At 38.8% G+C, this 20,758-nt stretch overlaps 1 protein-coding gene across 4 annotated transcripts in view; it reads left to right on the plus strand.

Annotated features, from left to right (window-relative positions):
• Window positions 1-20,758, plus strand: part of MINDY4 (MINDY lysine 48 deubiquitinase 4) — an 85,062-nt gene that overhangs the window by 58,396 nt on the left and 5,908 nt on the right. For 3 of the 4 annotated variants that reach the window (XM_052807902.1, XM_052807931.1, XM_052807912.1), the window contains 3 exons: window positions 999-1,160; window positions 15,063-15,243; window positions 20,134-20,206. In XM_052807902.1, the coding sequence (XP_052663862.1) occupies window positions 999-1,160; window positions 15,063-15,243; window positions 20,134-20,206 (416 nt within the window). Of the gene's footprint in view, window positions 1-998; window positions 1,161-14,784; window positions 14,975-15,062; window positions 15,244-20,133; window positions 20,207-20,758 lie in introns of those variants that run through there. The other variant, XM_052807922.1, reaches the window with a different exon arrangement.

A 20,758-nucleotide genomic window follows, 5' to 3' on the forward strand; every position in this document is an offset into this window, starting at 1 on the left:
GGAGAAACATGGGGCTATAAATGTGTGCAGTATTTTTAAAATCATACGTCAAGTCCAAACTGGCAATACCACTGTTATTCATGTCTTCGGGCATGGTAATTTGGAATATTTTTTCTGGAAGCTTTCTTCTTGTTATTTCCCCTCATGTTTCTTGACATGTGTTATTTATTAATAGTTAGCTGGTTCATTGCTGTAGCACAGTCTGCTGCTAGATATTGTTATGTGCTGTTACATTCTAGCTGGCCCTTGTGAGATCTTATGCTAAACAAAATGTCTAGTGTCTCTGTTCCTTGTACTTTACACACACTCACATGCGCACATGCACACACACACACAACCTCTCACTTGTATTTAGCCCCTGACACACCCGTACTTCTAGTTCAATTGGAGACAAAATAATCAACAATCTGCTATACAAAGTATGAGTATATTAGTGATATGGACCAGATGTGAAGCCATATGGGTGAATGTCTTACTGAATGAGACTTAAGTTCATCCAGAACTAATCAGTGAGGAAAAAAAAAATCTTTTAACAGACCTCGTCCAACATCTGAAATAAATCACTAAGCACATGCAGAAATACCAGATAGTACTGTAGAGGCTTTTAATTTATATCATTCATGCTGTAGCTTTCATTGTAGAGAAGAAGGGACACCAAAATGTTTTAATTCAAAAAAACCTCAACACTAATATGAGAAGGTTGAGAGTTGGATGTCAGAGTAAATGGGTTATCAGCAGTTTGGAAGGGTGAACATTGAAAACTCCATTAGTATTTCCTCATTTTACTTTGGGAGTAGACTTTCCTCAAAATATCTGGAAAAATTTTTATAAGCAATCCTAATCCTAACCCTAACCCTAAACTTAAAGCAACCACATAAATTAGGGGTCTGGTACATGTGTCACTTTATCAGTCCTGAATCAATCTTGTACTGATGTCTGGTAGAGACAAGATGTTTAACTACTGTTTGGTTTTTTTTTTTTAAACATGTCACAAACAGGAATTGGTGAACTTGCTTTTGACTGGCAAAGCTGTGTCCAATGTTTTCAACAATGTGATAGAGCTGGACTCTGGAAATGGCAATATCACAATACTGAAAGGTATCACAAGCCGCAGTGATATTGGTTTGCTGTCTCTCTTCGAGCACTATGATGTTTGTCAGGTATGCTTTCCATTCTTCTGATTTTAATTAAAAAGGAAACAATTACATTTAAAATTGGCTTGGAGTGAGTATAGCAGCTAAGAAATTATGGGCTTGACTCAGTTGCTCACTCAGAGGCATCTAGCACTCTTTCAGATGCCGCAAGGCAAAGCATGGTCTCTCTTCTGGATGCAGGTTCTGTGTCACAACTGCCACCCCTTGGTGAATGACTTGGGTAGTCCACAGCATCTCAAATCTTACATGCCTGTGTCGTTTCTAACTGATCTTCTGAAATGGGAGTCAACTTACGGACTAACACACTTCTATTTAAGTGGCTGCTGTATAGATCTGTATACGTGAACTAGGACCTGCTCAGTGAACTCTGTGGAGTTGAAAGCTGATCAGCTGACTAAACATAATTGGGTACTCTAGGCTGAGCTGAACAAGTTCCTCTGACTGTATTCACTAGCTCTCCACTGATTACAGTGTAGTTGAGACGCCCAGCTCACATGTGGACACCTATATCTTAGTCATGTATATATAAGCAACAGAATCTGGAGCTGAAACTCACCCTAAGTATTCAGTTTTCCATGAGTTCCCATGTGATGGGAAGCCAGATCGATTGAATCCTCTACTCCATGCTGTATGGTGGTCATATTGTATTAGCAGTAAAAAAACCCATAAACAATTAAAATAGCTGTCAATATAATGGGAATGTTCCCTTTAACATGTCTTTGAAATTAGTATTTTAATTGTAGTCATCATGAAAATTTAAAGATAGATTAAAAATTTCAAAGATGAGACAGCCATTAATTTACCCTTGGAAAAACTTTTATAAGGATTTCACTGGTTCTCCATCAACAGACGTTGTTGTCAAGATGGACATCTTTAGGAAAGACATGTTCTATCTTAAACAGAGAATGTTGTGTTTGATGCAAAGATATTATCTGAAATTCTCATGCTTGTGTTAGAGGCTAGATTAGATAATTGTAACAGTCCCATCTGAATTTTCCTCTATAAAAATTTTAATTCATTAGCAAAGAATTTGTTTGTACTTATCTAATATAAATGTGTGACTGAAAACAAAGCTTAGTTCTAACTGTTTCCCATATGGCTAAAGTCAGTTATGTTTTCCTACTACTGACAAATTATAATTTTTACTATTTTTGATTAACACAATCCTTTACATTATTCACAAGATTATAATAAGGCTTAAATTCAGTGCAGACAGCATATCAGTGTATCCAAATCAGATTAGTTCAGAACAAACTGGACTAAAAATAAATTAGCTTCTGTGTCTAATTCAAGCTCCTTGTCCTTTTCTATAAACAATGTAACATTTAAAACCTCAAAAAATTGTTATGCATCACTGTAGCATTTTTTCCATTCTCTAGTGAGGAAAATTACTTCTAAGCAGCAAAATGGTAAGTGAGGTCAGTGCAGGTAAGAGCTATTTCTTTCCCATCTGCCCTCTAAAAATAAAATAAAAAGTTACCCAGAGAATCAGACACTGTCTTCCACTTATTCTGCAAATTACATGGTGGAGGGAGTCCGTTTCTTCTACTACTGTGCTCTTGCATGGGAGCTGGACTCATGAGCAGTGATCTGTTTTCCAAGTGAGTCTTAATCAGTTACAGAAACTCCAGTAGATGTAGTTTCCTTTTTTTTCTGTCTACACTAGTTAGGCATCTGATGCAAATTGTCTTGCTTTTTATTAAGAACATCTGCGACTGCTCTGCATTTCAGTTCATATGTCTCAGTGCATGCTGCAATGCCTGCCTTCGGACTAGGACAAAAGTCAGATTCTGGTGGACTTTGGCCTCAAGTCTGGGGAGTCTTCACTGTGGCTTCTGCATGAGGGGCCAGATTCTGCTTTCTGTTACAAAGAGATACGTTTAGAACAATTTAGAAAAAAGAAATGTCACTGATAGTTTGCAGTAGTGGAACTGAGAATAGCATTTGCCTGTCATTCAAAGTGACTCTTTTCTTCCTCTCAGTGTTTCAGTAAGTGGATTCAACATCCAATTACATTGTGGCTATGAGGATGGTAACTGAAACCAGTAATGGAAAAGGACTGTCATTTTTGGTTGGGTTTTTTTTTGTTTCCAGGAGTAAGAAAATCCTGAGCATGATATATGATGAATCATAGACATTAGAGTTGGAAAACTCCCTTTAGGTCATATCCAGTCAATCTCTCAGGGGATAAATCAGGATATTTTTATGTCCTGTTATATAGTAGACGTTCTTTTAAAAATCTGTATCCATGAAGTTCCTGCCTTTTTGTTCAGATGACCATTTATTAGTTGATCGTAGTGCATATAACTGTGATCTTACCTTTTTCCTCACACGTCTCTGCTTTAAAATATGAGGAAGTGCAAATACAGATTTGCAGGTACCTGCGAATGTGAATATTTTAATATCTACTACACAGCTTGTGCTTGGATATTCTAATATTAAATCTGACTGTTCATTTACTTGGTTTCCTCTGATTATCATTCTTACTTCTAATCCAGCCTGGCCCCTAAACAATTCATCCTCATCCGCTAGACATTTGCAAGCTGATGTAACAGTTCCTCCCTTTTTCATCAGTGCATCCTGTCCAAAGCTTATTTTTATTGACCTACTCTAGACTTCTTCCAAATTACCAATGCATTTAGGAAAAGATATGCAAGATTCCAGGCTAGATGCAGTAAATCCACACAGAGAAAGAATTCTATACCATTTTATCTCCTTTGTCTAATATGTGGAGTATTTGTATATAATCCACAATTTCCTTGGCATGGCTTCTAAGTTGAAAATATCATGAGGGCATGAGAACTGAATTAATCCTTCTGTCAAACTTCAACAGTAGCAAATCAAAACAAAATGATCAGTCCTTTTTTCTCCAGTGATTGCCTGAAGAATCCCTCTGTTACTGATCCATTAATCTCTTTCACTGGATCATGCCGAATGTGTTATCTTTACTGATTAGAAAAATGTGTGTTTCATGTAATTTGTCTGGAATTGTTAATGCCTAATCATCACTCTTAGTCCTAATATATCACCATACTCAGTAAATTTTTTGTAATGTAATTACTTGCTGAAAATTGTTTCACAATGACAGATGGATTCATTCAATCTATTTCATATGCAAACATTTAGTTTCATAGTGAGATTCTGTATTTTAATGCAAAAAGGCTAAAAGTCCAATTCTGTCACTTTTTGGTAGGCAAGTTACACATCTTTGGATTTCTTTTCTTTGTGCTAAGCCCATGTTTAAGCTATATTAATTCCATCTAATCTTACACATTTAACTAAGAAACCTAAATTCAGATTTTAGGTTTCCTGGGATTTAGTTAGAGCTCTTAAAGCAATAGAAACATTTCCAAAATCTGGTCAGTCCATATAAAATTGATGCAGGTTTTCCTCTGTTTGCTGGGCTGCAGCATGCAGCAGTTTAGCAGTAGTCTCAGGGAAGCTGAGTCGTTTCTGCAGCTGGGACAAGACCTCAGAGAAAGGGGTGAGGCACAGAAGTGGGTAGGGCCAATTATAGAAGTCATGAGTGAGAAAGTTCCTGCATTTGGGTCAGAGTCTTTGGCCTAAATGCCACATTAAAATTGCAGGTGAAAAAAATTTGAATGATGAAATGCTCTTTTCAAAACTTATTGTGACATTAAAAGTAGAAACAGATGGAAACAGATTCTCTTCATATTTATACCAGATCATTTAAGAGACTAAAAGCAACAAAAGGGAAAAATAATCTGCATTCTCATCTGAAAAATTTAAAAGATAATACTACTATCATTATTAATGGTAATAATAACAATAACAATATTAATATCTAGCATTTATATATCATTTCCTATGAATAGATCTGTGCTTTGCAAAAGAGGCAAGTATCATTACCATTTTACGGGGAGGGAACAGATGAACAAAAGTCAAAGTGCTTATCCCAATAAGTCATCCAGTAAGCTGGTGGCTGAACTGGGAAGAGAGTACAGGTCTTCTGAATCTCTCATTCTAAAGTTAGTATGATACCGGCTGATGAATTTGGCCATCCTTCTGAAATGCTTTTTGAAACCACTTTAGGTATGTGCTGTTGTACATGAAATAATGAAGGTATTCAAGGTTACTTGTCTCTTTTGAACCTTTCCTCTGATTCTTCTTTGTCTTCACTGATTCTCTGCTGCTTTTAACCTGTCATGCTATAGTAGTTAAACCTCCTATCATCTGACCTCCCAAACTCACCCTACTCTGATTCTTGACAATGTCCAAGTCTCTGCCTGAGCTGTCAGCATTTCAAGAGACTGATGCTTTTTAGTTTTTGCATTTCTGAAAATGAACAGAGAATGTGGCATTGACAAAAAAGTTATGCTCATTTTTCCTATTTCTTTTCAAAAAGAGAGAGAAATGTAAATAAACAGAATTTATTCATTAAAATTCCACAGATGGGAATTATTATCTTTGGTCCTTTTGATGAAACCAGCACACTCTGTGCTATAACAAGACCTACTTGAATTATTAAATTCAGCACACATGCTCTGTCTTCTGGCACCTCACCTGTTTATTTGCCCTGTGGAACGTCCTTCTTATAACCTTCTTCGCTGGGAAATATGTCTGCTAAACAGGCGCCTTTCTCAGACCGATGGACTGGATTCAAGCCAGGTCATTGGTGGGGTTGCGGAGGGGGAGGTTTAGAAAGACGTTTTTAACCATCTTGTTTAAGAAACCAACAACAAAAATATGCATGTGCAAAATGGAAACTGATGGTTGGTTTTAATTTTCCACTTATTTTTCAGTAATGGGTATGCGGTAGATATTGTGCCGCCTAGATGCATTCAGCAAGGGACCCTGCTATTTATGTAAGACATTTGTGAGCACCACTGTGGGCAAAAACATGTGATACATACAAGTTTGACTGAAATAAGGGTGACAAAGCATCAGCCGGTTAAAAAGTCTTTTCTTCATTCTTTGTTTTTACATCTCCCTTTCTAGCCTGGAACTGAAATTTTCTGTAATGAAGTCCTATTGTCCTACTTATCCATGGACAGTTATTTTCCCAGTGGCCAGTCACTGTTGCTGGGATATTGGCATTGATTTCTTGTCAACATCCTTCTAAATAAAATAGAATCACAGAGTTTTTATTTAAGACAATAAGAATAACAAACCCCACATTTTTAAGACAGATCTGCATGCTTTGCAAACAGACAAAAAAGAAAATGATAAGTCAAACATTTTCCACATGTCTCTCTAGATTATAAATACCTGCATTTGGATCTGGATTTATTCTATCTAACGTTAGGGCCTTTATAGGCTGAAAATGCTTCAGGTAAGAGTTGAACCAACTCCCTTTATAGCTGATGAACAGGGGGGGTGTCTAAATTTCTGACAATACCCATCTCTTCCTCGTTTGATTTTACAGACAGCCAAAGCCTAGGGGCTCGCCTAAGTTAGAGGGCCTACAAATAGATGCTGAAGAGTTAAGTGGACTGAATCTTGACCTATCTTTGTCATTACAGTGAAGTAACTTACTGAAATGGATTATAAAATCCTTCATGGGAGTGGCAAAGTGCTGAAGTCTGAGTGAGGCTCTGAATCTCCCACAACATTTCTTCACTTGATGGGACATACCAGAAAAACAGCAGAATGGGACAAAGATAAAGGAAAGATCCTGAGGCTACCTGGCGTCTATTTGCCTTGCCACAACAGCTATCTTCTTTTATGTTGTGACCACAAAAGAGAACTTTAGTCAAAAGCCAGTGCTTTCCAGAAGTCTTTTCTTTGGTTTGGTAGTCCTGGGATTGAACACACATCTCTTTCTATTCTTCTTCATTAAAGTTGCCCTTTCCCCCCCCCCAGTTCATTATCAGAAAGATTTCCTTTTCTAAAACAAAAACGATTCCAAGCTACAGAGAAATTATCTAGGGCTCCCACATGGCAGTAGTGTTTTCTACTACAATTTATAAATATCTGGCTAAAAACTCTTCAATTTCTGCCTAACCTGGCACAGTCAATAAATTATGCATACTCTGAATGTCAGATGCTGTGAACATTAATTTTATTTTTCTTAATCTGATTGAAATCAAGTACATATCAATGGCAATAGCTTTGCCCTCACAGTGTCCCTTAACTATATGAAAATATAATAGTAATGTGGCTGGCCTGGTGTTTTAATAGTGCTGGTGCAATAGGTGAACTGAGTCAGTGGTATTCTTGATCACCCAAGGGCTGTTGCAAGGGTATCCATTTTCATACCATTGACACTTAACACTGTTGGAACATTGTTTAATATTAATTCAGTAAAGGTCATTGCAATTGCTGGGAAAAAATGACAGAACAAACAATAGGCTATGGCCTGTAACTGTGAAAGCTTTGTGTAATTATCCTTTTGTCTATCAGTCCTATTGGATTCAGTACAACTAGTAATTTCTCAGTTTGACAGAACCCAGACCTTTGTGGAATTACATGTGTCTCAGTACTGCACTGTATGATTACTTTGGAAAATAAGCATCTATAACAGTTGTATTCAGGCAAACAAACATAAAGCAAGAAATGACTGAATATAATTTTGATTGAAAAAAAAAAAAAGTAAAGTCCAACAAGCAAGGAAGGGAAATTATATTAAGTTATAACAAAACTCCTGGAGAAAAATGCCTTCACATTAACCATATCCAGTGAGCTCCCTTGGTTTTGATAATCATCTTCTCTTCTTTGAATCATGGCCACTGCATAGGAGTGATAACCTGATGTTTATTTTTGTTCAAGGTAAATTGTGTAATGGAGTCCAAGGAACACAAAATCTCGGTTATATTTCTTGTTTATTTCTTTTGGTATAAATGTGGAAAAAGATAGCCTTGTTCAATGAGCAAATAAAATCTGAATGGTGAAGTACCATACACTCATTCTGGCAGATACATTGGAATAATTCTCCAGTAATAAATATTTGTCTGTAGATTTAATTTCACTATTGTGTGAATACACACTAAACTCAGATGTGGAAAAAGACCACCCGTAGTGTTGAAAATGAGCCCTTTGAAGGTGCTTGCTTTTGAAAGGTTGACATTTTCCAAAGATGAGAATTGTGTCCCTGAAATTTATGAGCATTCTTAAGAGATTTGTAAAGGAGAGGATTAGGGTTAGTGAAGTGTCCATAGGAATTGAAAACATGCAGCATGAAACAACACCTAATTAATCCTTCCCCCCTTATATTTTTTTTTGCCTGAAGAAGATTAATGAGCATGTTTTGCCTGAAGAAGATTAATGAGCATGTTTGAAAACAAATATTTGAATAGTAATGCATTTTTACTATTTAATGCATTATGATACTGCAAGCAGGAAAAAAAAAAAGGATTCTTTTTATGTTCTGCAAAGTAGAAATACAGCCCTTAACACAAATAATAATACTTAATAAAGTAGATTCAAGTCACATATCCGTGATTTGCCTTTGGAAGTCAGAGCCAGCGTTACACTCACAGGGCAGCATACAACAGCTGGAAAGAAGGGCCCCATTCTCTGGCAGGCACTTGTTGGATGACACACACTCTGAGTTTAAAGGGTTTCCTGAGAAGTCAGAACACTGGGTGTTCATGCTTGTTCTTCCCTGTCCTGCTTCAAGCTCCTGTTACATTCCAGGATCAGTACCACCAACAAACCTGGCCAGTCAATTGAAGAAGCACTCACCACTCAGCAGGTGGACCAGTTAAATGAGGGCTTTTAGACCACTCAACAGCTGATGCTTGAAGAAGCAGGCAAAGGATTCCTCACAATGAGGATTGTCCTTTGTCAGTAGCATGGTTCCATATTATATTTTGTAGAAAAAATCTAGACATGTTTTGGGGAATGCTATAGGAGAGGGAAGTTCCTTATAGGAAGTCTAGACAAAGTAACGTGTTTGGGGAGAGGAAGAAATTTTAGTCTTATGGATAAAAACCATTCCATGCTGCTTGACCTTAAAGCTGGAGTGTAGGAATAACCTGAGGTATCTGGAGAGCCAGAAGCCCCTGGAAGGTGATGATAGTGGGACAGACTGGCCAGTGGTTTTGGGGAGAAGCAAACCTCCAGTGACCAGCCAACCACCCGAACACAACTTGATGCTGAAGGCAGCAGCTAATCCTCAACTAGTATAATTGATGTAAGTGAAATGAGGACCTCTCCCTTTTTATGGCAGATGAGGATTTGACCTGCAATGTTTTTATACTCTCCTTATTGTCTTAAAGTTCATGCCCTTGCCTTCTTCTGCAAGCATTGTAATTGAAAACTTTACATATTTGGAAAATGTTCCTACAGACCTTACTCCTGACTTCAATAGGACTGTTCATGTGAGTAAGAACTGGAATGGATGTGTGCTTTGAAACAGTTTTGTATCTCTCTAATCTTGTTTTGTCAAATGTTGTTTGATGAAGCTTGGAAGTTGCTTTAGCAGACATATGTAGGAAGAACACATTTTTAAAAGACTGGCTGTTCCCTTTTGGCTTTGATTTATCTGCATATTAAAATATGCATGTTTGTGAGACTGAATCTTTTCATCCGTATCCCTCTAATTTGCCATCTTCTGTTGCATCTGCGTATTTCCCTTCTTGATAACTCCTGTTCTGAGTGTTTTTGTAAGCTTGTAAAAAAATTTCTTTACTTTTAAGCCAAGAATTTACATAAAAAGCAAAACTGTTGTATAAAAGGCTGTTTTAAATAGATATCAGCAAAGTAATGAGTCAGAGAACAGTTACTTAATTAGCTAATGACTTCTTATCTAACATCAGAAGAAATTCTCATTGGGGAATATAATTGATTTTGTACTCATATAACACTTCAGATGATACAAATTCTAAATCTCAGCAATACCCCCCCCCAACTACTTATCACTTAGGATGCTGGTTAGATTTTTAGTTACATATATCTTGGCATATATCTTGACTTCTGCCTTTTAGCAGTATATGAGATGACATTTGCACCTGTGTGCCCACGGTAAAGAACTGAGGGCTGCACTGTAGAAGCTGTATCCGTTAATCTGTATCTAGAAAACAGGCATGAGAATTTTTCTATTAAAAGTCTTCCAGTTTCCACTAGCACCTACTGCATATGCTGAAGCATGATTTAAATCCCATAGTGGTAAAGGTAAAGGTAGTAATAGGCAGAGATTAGTTCTGTAGATTATATCACTTACCATATTACTATGCAAACCTCTTCTAAACTACCTGAGCCTCTGAACTAGCAAAGTTTCTTTGATCCATGTGTCTGTATTACGGAGACAGAAACTGATCTTGTATTTCTATGCACATATATTTGCACACTTGGCTGCCATTCCTTGTTTTGCAGATTGGTAGCATACCAGGAGTGCAACATCTGTTTAGCAAAGGATACATACAACTGGGGATGAAATAAAAATGGTTATATACAGCGTCCTGCACAGTGGTGATTCTGTCTACTCTAAGAATAATAAACAGATCTGTGGTTAGAAACATTCCACTGAAAGCAAAAAGTTTTATTTTGTTTTTTAGTTGCCCTGAGTGATTTATCAAAGATACAAAACTCAACAATTCAGTGATGGAAAAAACAGTATTATTTTGAACTTAGAATACAGCTTTCAATGACAGGAATATAGCTAATAATAAATACCTGTTGTAGCTGAATACCAACATCTTAGCTGGAAGAAATAAGGTTTCTTTGTTACATTAAGCAATCATCTAATCACTATTTTTACTCTATTACTTACTACTGAAGGGGCTAATATCATTAACTGATACTGCAGCTTTAAAGCAGCAGCATGCAATAGGAGGATGGTATCCGTCTCAGAACACATTAGTGTGAGGTGAAGAAAATACAAGATATTCACTGACCTCAGGGGATGCAGGAAACTTCCATAACTCATTTTATGTCACCATATATTAAGATTCAAAACCATAGATACACTCCCCCAGGTATTAAAGCCTTAAAACAGAAGTTCCATGAGAAATAATATATATATGTGAGGCTAATACACATAAGACTAGTCTCAATCCTTTGCTGGACTGGACTTGAACCTTAGAGACTATGGGGTGAAGCAACAGAAAAAATTGATTAAACCAATAAATGAATACATATATAGATAAAAGAAATTACTCACAAATCCAAAGAATTGCTGTAGTAGCCCACATTTTAAATAGCTGGTAGATTTAAAAATAATACTTCAAATCAGTAGAATAGAATAGAATAGACTATTTCAGTTGGAAGGGACCTACAACGATCATCTAGTCCAACTGCGTGACCACTTCAGGGCTGACCAAGTTAAAGCATGTTATTAAGGGCACTGTCCAAATGCCTCTTGAACACTGACAGGCTTGGGGCATCGACCATGTCTCTAGGAAGCCTGTTCCAGTGTCAGACCACCCTCTCGGTAAAGAAATGCTTCCTCCTGTCCAGTGTAAACCTCCATTGACGCAGCTTTGAACCATTCCCACGCATCCTATCACTGGATCCCAGGGAGCAGAGCTCAGCACCTCCCTCTCCACTTTTCCTCCTCAAGAAGCTGTAGAGAGCAATGAGGTCACCTCTCAGCCTTCTTTTCTCTAAACTAGACAAACCTGAAGTCCTTAGCTGCTTCTCATAGGACATGCCTTCCAACCCTGTCACCAGCTTGGTTCCCCCCCTTTGGAGACATTCAAGGACCTTCACATCCTTCTTAAATTGAAGGGCCCAGAAGTGCACACAGTACTCCAGGTGAGGCTGCACCAACGCTGAATACAGCAGGATAACCACCTCTTTTGACCGGCTGGTTATACTGTGTTAGATGCACCCCAGGATGGGATTTGTCTTCTTGGCTGCCAGGTCACACTGCTGACTCTTATAGGGCCTGCTGTTGACCAGCTCCCCCAGATCCCTTTCTGCAGGGCTGTTCTCCAGCCACTCCTCTCCCAGTTTATACTTCCGCCTGGCATTACTCCATCCTAGGTGCAGAATCCAGCATTTCATCTTGTTAAATTTCATCCCATTGATCATAGCCCAATGCTCCAATCTGTCTAGATCCCTCTCCAAGGCCTCCTGTCCCTCAAGAGAGTCAACAGCATCTCCCAGTTTGGTATCATCAGCAAACTTGCTAATGGTGCATTCGACTCCTTCATGCAGATCGTTGGTAAATGTAGTGAACAGAACTGACCCTAGAATTGAACCCTGAGGAACTTTGCTGGTGACTGGTTGCCAGCCAGATGGAGCCCCATTCACTACAAGCCTTTGAGCTCTGCCCTTCAGCCAGTTCTTCACCCAGCACACTGTGAACCCAGTCATCCCACAGTTGGACAATTTGTCCAGAAGAATGCTGTGAGGGACACTATCAAAAGCCTTACTAAAATCCAGAAAAACTACATCCACCATCTTCCCTTCATCCACTAAGTGGGTGACCTTATCATAGAAGGATATCAAATTAGTTAAAACAGGACTTTCCTTTTGTGAACCTATGTTGACTGTGCTTGATGACTGCATTATTCTTTAAATGCCTTTCAATAGTACCCAGTATAATTTTCTCCATAATTTTTCCAGGAACTGAGGTTAGACTAACAGGTCTGTAGATCCCCGGGTCTTCCCTCACACCCTTTTTGTAGATTGGGATAACATTGGCTAGCTTCCAGTCAGCGGGGACCTCTCCAGACTCCCAAGACCTTTGGTAGATGAGAGAGAGGGGTCCTGCCATAACATCCACTAGCTCCTTCAGAACTCTGGGATGAATCCCATCAGGCCCCATGGACTTGTTAACATTGAGCTGATTCTGCTGGTCCCTTACAATTTCAGTGTCCACAAATGGAAAGTCACTGTTCCCACACTCGTGGTCCTCTGTCTCAGGGAACTGGGCAGCCCAAGGTCTACCAGTATTATTAAAGACTGAGGCAAAAAACGCATTGAATGCCTCTGCTTTTTCTTCATCCCTATTAGTCAGATGACCATCTTCAACAAGTATTTGTTCAATGTTTTCTTTAGACCTCTGCTTGCTATTAACATACTTATAAAAGCCCTTCTTGTTATCTGAAACAACTCTGGCCAGTTTCAACTCTAATTGAGCTTTGGCCTTTCGTGTTTTCTCCCTGCATAAATGAACCACAGCTCTGTACTCTTCCTGTGAAACCTGACCTTGCTTCCAGATATCATACAGTTTCTTCTTGCTCTTAAGCTCCACGAGGAGTTCCCTGTTCAGCCAGGCTGGTCTTCTGCCCCAGTTGCTTGATTTGCAACACAGTGGAATTGCCTGCTCCTGTGCTTCTCAAAGGTGGTTCTTAAAGACTGACCAGCACTCGTGGACTCCTAAGCCCTCAAAAGCAGATTCCCAAGGTACTTTGCTAAAAAGCTCCCTGAATAGCTTCAAGTTTGCTCTCCTGAAGTCCAGGGTAACAACTCTGCTGTCCTTTTTTCTCATTACACTGAAAATTTTAAACTCAACTAGTTCATGATCACTGTGGCCAAGACAGACACCTACTATCACATCCCCCACGAGTCCTTCCCTATTCACAAATAGCAAGGCTAGGAAGGCATCTTTCCTACTTGGCTCACTGAGTACCTGTGACAAGAAGTTGTCTCTTACAAGCTTCAAGAATTTCCAAGACTTGCTTGTCACAGCAGTATGATATTTCCAGTTGATGTCTGGGAAGTTGAAACCTCCTGTAAGGACAAGGTCTACCGTTCCAGAAATTTATCCTAACTGCCTACAGAATAACTCATCGGTGCTTACATCCTGGCTGGGCGATTAGTAGTAGATACCCACTACAATCAATATCTCCTTTGTTTTCCATCCCCCTAATCCTTACTCAGAGGCTCTCCACCACATCATCACTAACTGTAAGGGCTGTGCAATCAAGCCTCTCCCTTGTGTATAGTGTGACACCTCTACCTCGCCTGCCCTGCCTATCCCTCCTGAACGGCCTGTAGCCCTCTATCCCGGCACTCCAACTGTGGGACTCATTCCACCAAGTCTCACTAATACCAATGATATCGTAGCTCTGGGAGCTGACCAATGCTTCCAGTTCATCCTGTTCGTTTCTCACACTGCGTGCATTGGTGTACAAATATTTCAGATACACTCCTGAGCCCTCCATGCTCCCAGGAGCAATGTGAATGTTTCCACTAGGATTGCCGCCCTGAGTTGACGCCATGCCAGCTCTTGGCTTACCTACTGCAATCCTATTGGTATCCCCTTCCCCCACTAATTCTAGTTTAAAGCTCTTGAGTATTCTAGTTTAAAGCATCTTGAGTATGAAAATCATTTATATGCAATTTCATACAGGATATTTAAGTTACTTATAAAGAAAGAAGTTTATTTTCAGACATTCAAAAGGAAGGCAAAGGCTTAGAAAAGGCATCTGTTAAAGAAATAATTTTTTTTTTCAGCTGAGAATATTTCATTTTTAAGAAGAATGAATCAAAACAAGTGCTTCTGTTATTGCTTTCTTCTAGTAGCTGAAAATATTTTACATATCTGGACTGTGAAGCTAGAAGAACATGCTAAAGTGAAGAGAATGTATTATATTCTTAATCCAAGAAAAGATTTTGGTCTCAGTTTAGTTGCCCACACAGGGGTGTCTCATGTCATCTGAGATCCTATGAAGTCTCTTGCCTGGCTTCCAGGTGCTGTTGCATAAGAGCATGGTCTCCCATTGATCTTGTGTAGTATTCCTAACCTAAACTCACTGTGGTTTTATAGTTATTGCAGAGGACAGGGTTCTTTTTGGTTCTGATCATCTGGTATATGATCTTTTTGCTGTAAGGATTTCATTACCTGCCTGTAACTCAGAGCCAGATAGTTGCTTTATATGTTCCATGATTTACCAGAGCTATCCTGGTCTGCTTCATCAGCAGTACATAATGAGCCTTCATTAATGTTTGTAGACTATAATAAATAAAAGATCTTATACAACTCATGTTTTCCACAATGAATTGTTTCTTCCCTTGCCCCCTGTGATGTTCTAATGTTTTGTATCTTTCTTTTAGGTTGGTGGTTACTTGAAGACCCCTAAATATCCAATTTGGTTGGTATGCAGCGAAAGCCACTTCAGTGTGCTTTTTTGTTTGGAAAAGGATTTACTGGGTGACTGGAAAACAGAGCAGAGATTTGATCTGTATTATTATGATGGCTTGGCCAACCAGGAAGAAGAAATACGGTTAACAGTTGGTACGTACAACTCAGTACCTCTGCATTTCATCTCTGGTGGTGGCAACAGCATCACATCAGAAAGAAGAGTTCAATAATACAAACAATGATGGTCTTAGGCACTAAAGTTTATTTGTGTGCCTGTTTCCTGTTTTCTGTAATTAGTTTTGGTGATTAATTGGAAATTAGATTTCGCAAGGAAATTTTGAGGATAAGCTCTTGAAAGGGTTAAAAGTGAGCACGTGCTACTTTATACAGACTGGTATATCTTTCAGTGACACTGATTTCCAAGGAACAGATTGTGATCTGGCCTATTCATGCTCCCAGGATTATAAACCATATTTAGCTACTCCCATTCTCCTTCACATCTTCTCACATCATTTCTACAGGCAGAAAGTGCAAGTGTCCTGTTCCTCAACCCTACATGCCTGTAGTAAAATGAGCAGAGAGGGTGAGGAAGCATGAAAACCTTGCCTCCAAAACTAGCTACTTCAGAAGATGGGAGTAATCTGCTAACAAAGTCTGGTCTCTTACCTGCTTGTAAGCATACCTGGAAACACAAGCATGCAAAAGATCTTCTGACTTGTTGCACTCATTTTTTCAGGAAACCATGCCAAACTATGCAGCTGCTTTTACCGTAATTATGTATTTCTCCAACTGGAAGGCATTTGGACAAGAAGTATTCTGATGCTTAGAATGCTCCTACTTATTGCCATATTAAGTCATTCTTGACCACTAAATTCCTATTTGCTAATAATATCCTACTTATCTTTTTTTTTCTTTTCTTCAATATATTTATACAATCTAATCAAATTCCTTCTCAATCTTAAGGAGCCACTCTACTGTAGTCCACTCTTTAAAAAGAAGCTGTCTGTATTCCTTGTTTGCACCTACATTCTGGTTCTTGGACAGGATGAGTTATACATGGGTGTTGTATGTTCTAATTGAGTCCATGTGGCAAAGCTCTTTGTATGGTGGGAGTGCTGGGGGCTTTTAGCATCTCGCAAGATTTGGTAGTGAATTCAATCATCTTTCTCCCTGTTATTTATCCTCTTATTTTAATTAAAATCCCTGTCATTCTATTGTAGTGATCACATTATATATTATCTCAAAGAAATACTTGACCTTTACAGGACTATAGTTGCCAACTGGTTCCCACATGGTCTGTCCCAGATAAAAGGTTCTTTGTAAGTGATACAGATGATATAGTTCAACATAGGGCTAGAGAGATCAAGACACATTTTTTCTATTGTGTTGTACCATGTAACATACAGTCCAAACCAGGTGTCCTTATCTGTCTTTTTATCATTAATAAATCAGGAATGTTTCCAAAATGCAGAGCTACCAAGCACTCTGAGATCCCTGGATGAGAAAGTGCTCAGAGTATGTATCAGTTTTTCTCTTTACTGTTCAATCTGTCATGGCATATCTGTATATTTCTCCTCAAAGACTAAACTTGCATTGAGAGGTAGATATCTTTTTGTTGTGCCTATAGCCTCTTCCAGGGATGTGTCCTAGTCAATCTTCTGTTATCTGTGAAATTCTGCAAAAGGCTGTAAAATGCAAATAATTTCATCATTCCAGGGAAATGCTTTCCTAGTTCTCACTGTACAGTAATCCTTTGTTAGGTCTGGAGAAAAACTGAAATTACTTTACATCCAAAAGGTAACATTGATCATACATCTAAACCATGCATACAGTACCAGATGGAAACATCAGAATGCTAAGTATTACTGGTATTTCCATTGCAGAAATATCAACAAGCTATGATGGTTAGGCAGTGTTACTCTGATGGTTAGGCAGTGTTACCTAGAGATACAACGTGAGGTTCTGGGTGCTGCACAGCCACATCTCACTGGTGCGGGTTAGTGAAGTTGTTTGCTTTTCACAAGCAAGAGGGTGAATTCCTTGATATGGGAATCTTGTTTATAATTAGGAAGATTACAATCAAGGTCATATTTCAGGAAATCTTGAAGAAATTACACTGGGCAAGAAAGGTAAAAAAGCCAGAAAGAAAGAGTAGAATTACATTTTGGGGGTAATAGCAATTGCCACTTTATATTGAGAATTTGCCCTGCTTCTTATACTTATAACCATTTGCCAAAATGTAGACGGGAAATAATAAAGTTCCTTCCTAAAAGCAGGCAAAGCCTTCTAGTGAATTCAACATACTAACCTAAATAGATGAAGATTCTTCAGTCCTTTCCATTGGGGTAGAAATTTCTGATAGGCAGAGAAGAAAAACAAGCCAGTGTATCTAAATTTTGCATGCATTTTGCTCATCTTCTTTTGTCAGCTGTTCAGGGACTGACTGGAGATTCTGGGATTTTTGTTATATGTCACAGAGACCACTTGTATGAGTGTGTTGTACTGCTCAGAAAGATACTCCTTCTCCTTTCTAATATATACAGTTAACACCTACCTATGCTAACATTTACAATATGTTGTCTCCAAGTGAAGATACAGGGAATTTTTGTACAGTCTGTTTTAATAGATCATTCTTATATCTCATTGGTGCTTACCTTCAACTCAGTATCCTTTTAAAGGTGTTTTCAAAAAGCAGCTGAATAATTGCTAAGGAGAATATAACTGAATTTCTCAGAAGATTCTTGCAGAGTCATAGACAGCATCCTGAGCCCCTTTGCAGGTACCACAGAAGGTAGTGCAAGCAGTGAAATTAGCAGAGATTCAGATACTGGAGGCAGCTTCTAGGAAAGGCTCATATATTGATTATGACACTTTCAGAACAGTTTTTTCGTACAGTTAAGATGAGATTGTTCCAATGTGCAAACGTCTTCTGGAAAGGTAATTAATAAAAATCACTTCCTATGGTTGCCGTTTAAATTATGAGCAGTATTTCTTCTCTCGGTGATTCACATTCCATTCTTCTGAACCTGTGGTCATCATATCTCCTGAACAGCAAGTTTGTCTGTAACTCTGCTGGCTCTCAGTTTCTCACTACCCTTAGCTTAGTATATAAGTGAATATGTAAGAGATCATATTCATATCTTTCTTGCTGTTGGTGACTCCAGGATGGAAGAGTGTAACTTCAATATTGCCTGCTCCAAATAAGTTGTATGAAACACTTTAACGCAGTTTGTTAGTTAATTAACTTAGCTAAATGTTCCTTGCCTACTCCCGTAAGGTACACCTTTAGTGATACTTTTTTCCTATTCCTTTGTATGAAAAACCTTTATTCAAACCTCCTGGTTGGAAGAACTCAAGTCTAAAAATTACAAAATTCCACAAGTTAGCAATGACTGGGAAAGGCAGCCATGCTATATGCCTATCCTGCTACCAGTACTATGGTCAGGACAGTGGCTCTTGCTTCTCACTATGAGAAGATCCAGAACATCGGTATCAGGAATTCCTAGAGGGGTCCAAATACTATTGGAGACCTCTAACAAACCATTATAAACTCTTCAATATTATGATAAAAGAGGCCCTTTGAAACTTAAAAAGATTCCTGTGTACCTCTAAGTTCCTGAGGATCTAGGAGAAAACTGCCAGTACTTTATGTATTTTTAAATATTGTCCATTTCCTACTATTCCAGCCCTTACAGTCATTCAGAGTTTTCCGCATGTATTTATACCAACATGATCAACAAGCAAGGGAGAGCCAGATTCTGTCTATGACACGAGGAAGCCAGATATATCTGAGACTGGCAGCTGTGAATGTAAGAGCAATTGCCTCCCATCCTGTCTACAACAGTGTCACTGAAGCAGACCCATATCCTACACCCTGTCTTGGCATCGTTTGTTGCTCGCAACCTACCCATTGGCTGGATGACTGACAGAAAAGAAGAAAAAGAAAAAGCCCTAGTCTGCTGCAGTTTAAAATGTTTTACTCCAAAACAGGAAACAGCTGAGCAGACTAACATCCAAGCTGGTCGCAGGATGTTTTCTCCCTGAGAAGTTCAGCGACTACTTTCACTGTTGACAGATCCAGTGTCTGAGACACTGACCTCTCTGTTTTCCCTGGAACAGTGCAATTGCCTCTCTGTCCCGAAGGAATGCTCACAGCTTGTGGTAGCTCTCTTATATCCAACACAACATTGGCTTCTCCTGTCTGTGCATTGCTTTCTCAACAGTCAAGGGACAATCTTCTTTTCCAGGGTGAAAGAATCTTAACCCAGTTTGGATTGGACTTGGGGTTTCCTATTCAACTACCGCTGTCCTTAGTATTTGAGTAATGAAAATTGCTTTCTTAGTAATTACGACATCAATTGCAAAATAAAAACCTCATGACATCCCTCCAGCATATTCTTTCACCTTCTAATCCATGTTTTTCCTTGAAACCATCTCTATATTAGTAAACTAACCTGTGTCAGGGCATGAGTCTGAACACTGTCCCCCGATCATCCTTGCTGGTAAGTAGTCAGCACAATTTTGGGAGAGTTTCTGGCGCAGAACAACTAATATTGGGCACAATCTGGGGATCATTCCCAACAGCGTTTGCATTCAGTCACCCCTGCCTTTAGCCTGCCATCACATGAACAGGCAGTAGACCACAAGCTGAAAGGGTTCAGGCGATGACAAAGCAGTGAGTGCCAGACTGTCCACTGTAAGCTCAGCTATAAAGCCCATGCTATTTGCAAAGACCCATAGTTGTGGTACCTGCTCTGAGCATTCCTGGCCGTGTCTGTGGCCACTCTGTTCAGATGGTGTGAACGAGGGCATGAGATGGTATTCCAGTGCCAGCAATGCTCACCTTCCAGGGTATTTCAGTCCAAAGTGGATACGTGCCTATTGTGGGCTAGGAGATTTACAGTGTGAGTGGTAGTCCATCACTTCCATGGGTGGAGTTCCTAGAAGCTACTGCGGTATTCTATATAAATAGAAGCTACTGCAGTGTTCTATGTGAATAGAAATATACTCCAGCCACTAATAATGTCTGATATGTCTCTGCAGACACAACTCAGATGTGCACTGAAGATAAAGAAAATGACCTTACTCCTCCACTTGAGCACTGTATTAGGACAAAGTAAGTGAAACTACAGTTTTTCATACAGATATATTCAGTTACTGATATAAATAATATATGTAAGGCTGGAGTGTGGTAAAAAATAATGCAGCAAGTAATCTTGCAAAATTACTGCTTAAAAATCAGAAAGGATCTGAATAGGCCAGGCTGTGATAATAAGTATTACACATTTAATTGTGTGTTATTGTAGTTAACATCAAACTAAGACATTCACTTCATTCTTAGAAGAACCTTCATTACATCACCAAGAACTGACTGAGCAAAATTCAGTTTGAGAGCACAACTTGATTTCAATAAATCTGCATTTAGATCCCCAAAAGTTCACTGATTCCTATTGTCGAGGTATAATGAGAAAAGGAGAAAATTTTCCTAAGTCCTTTCTGAAAAATATAATTGCTCTGGGGGACTTGGGTATCGTTCTCGATGCATGAAGCCCTGTGCTCAATGGGCTCAGTTTTCTCAAACTTTCCATGTGCCTATGGGCAGCACAGAGCTCAAGATCACAAAACACTGTGTTTTGTGAAGTCATTCTTGACAGTTCTTAGGTCATAT

Source organism: Harpia harpyja, chromosome 1, assembly GCF_026419915.1.
Source record: "Harpia harpyja isolate bHarHar1 chromosome 1, bHarHar1 primary haplotype, whole genome shotgun sequence".
Taxonomy (NCBI): domain Eukaryota; kingdom Metazoa; phylum Chordata; class Aves; order Accipitriformes; family Accipitridae; genus Harpia; species Harpia harpyja.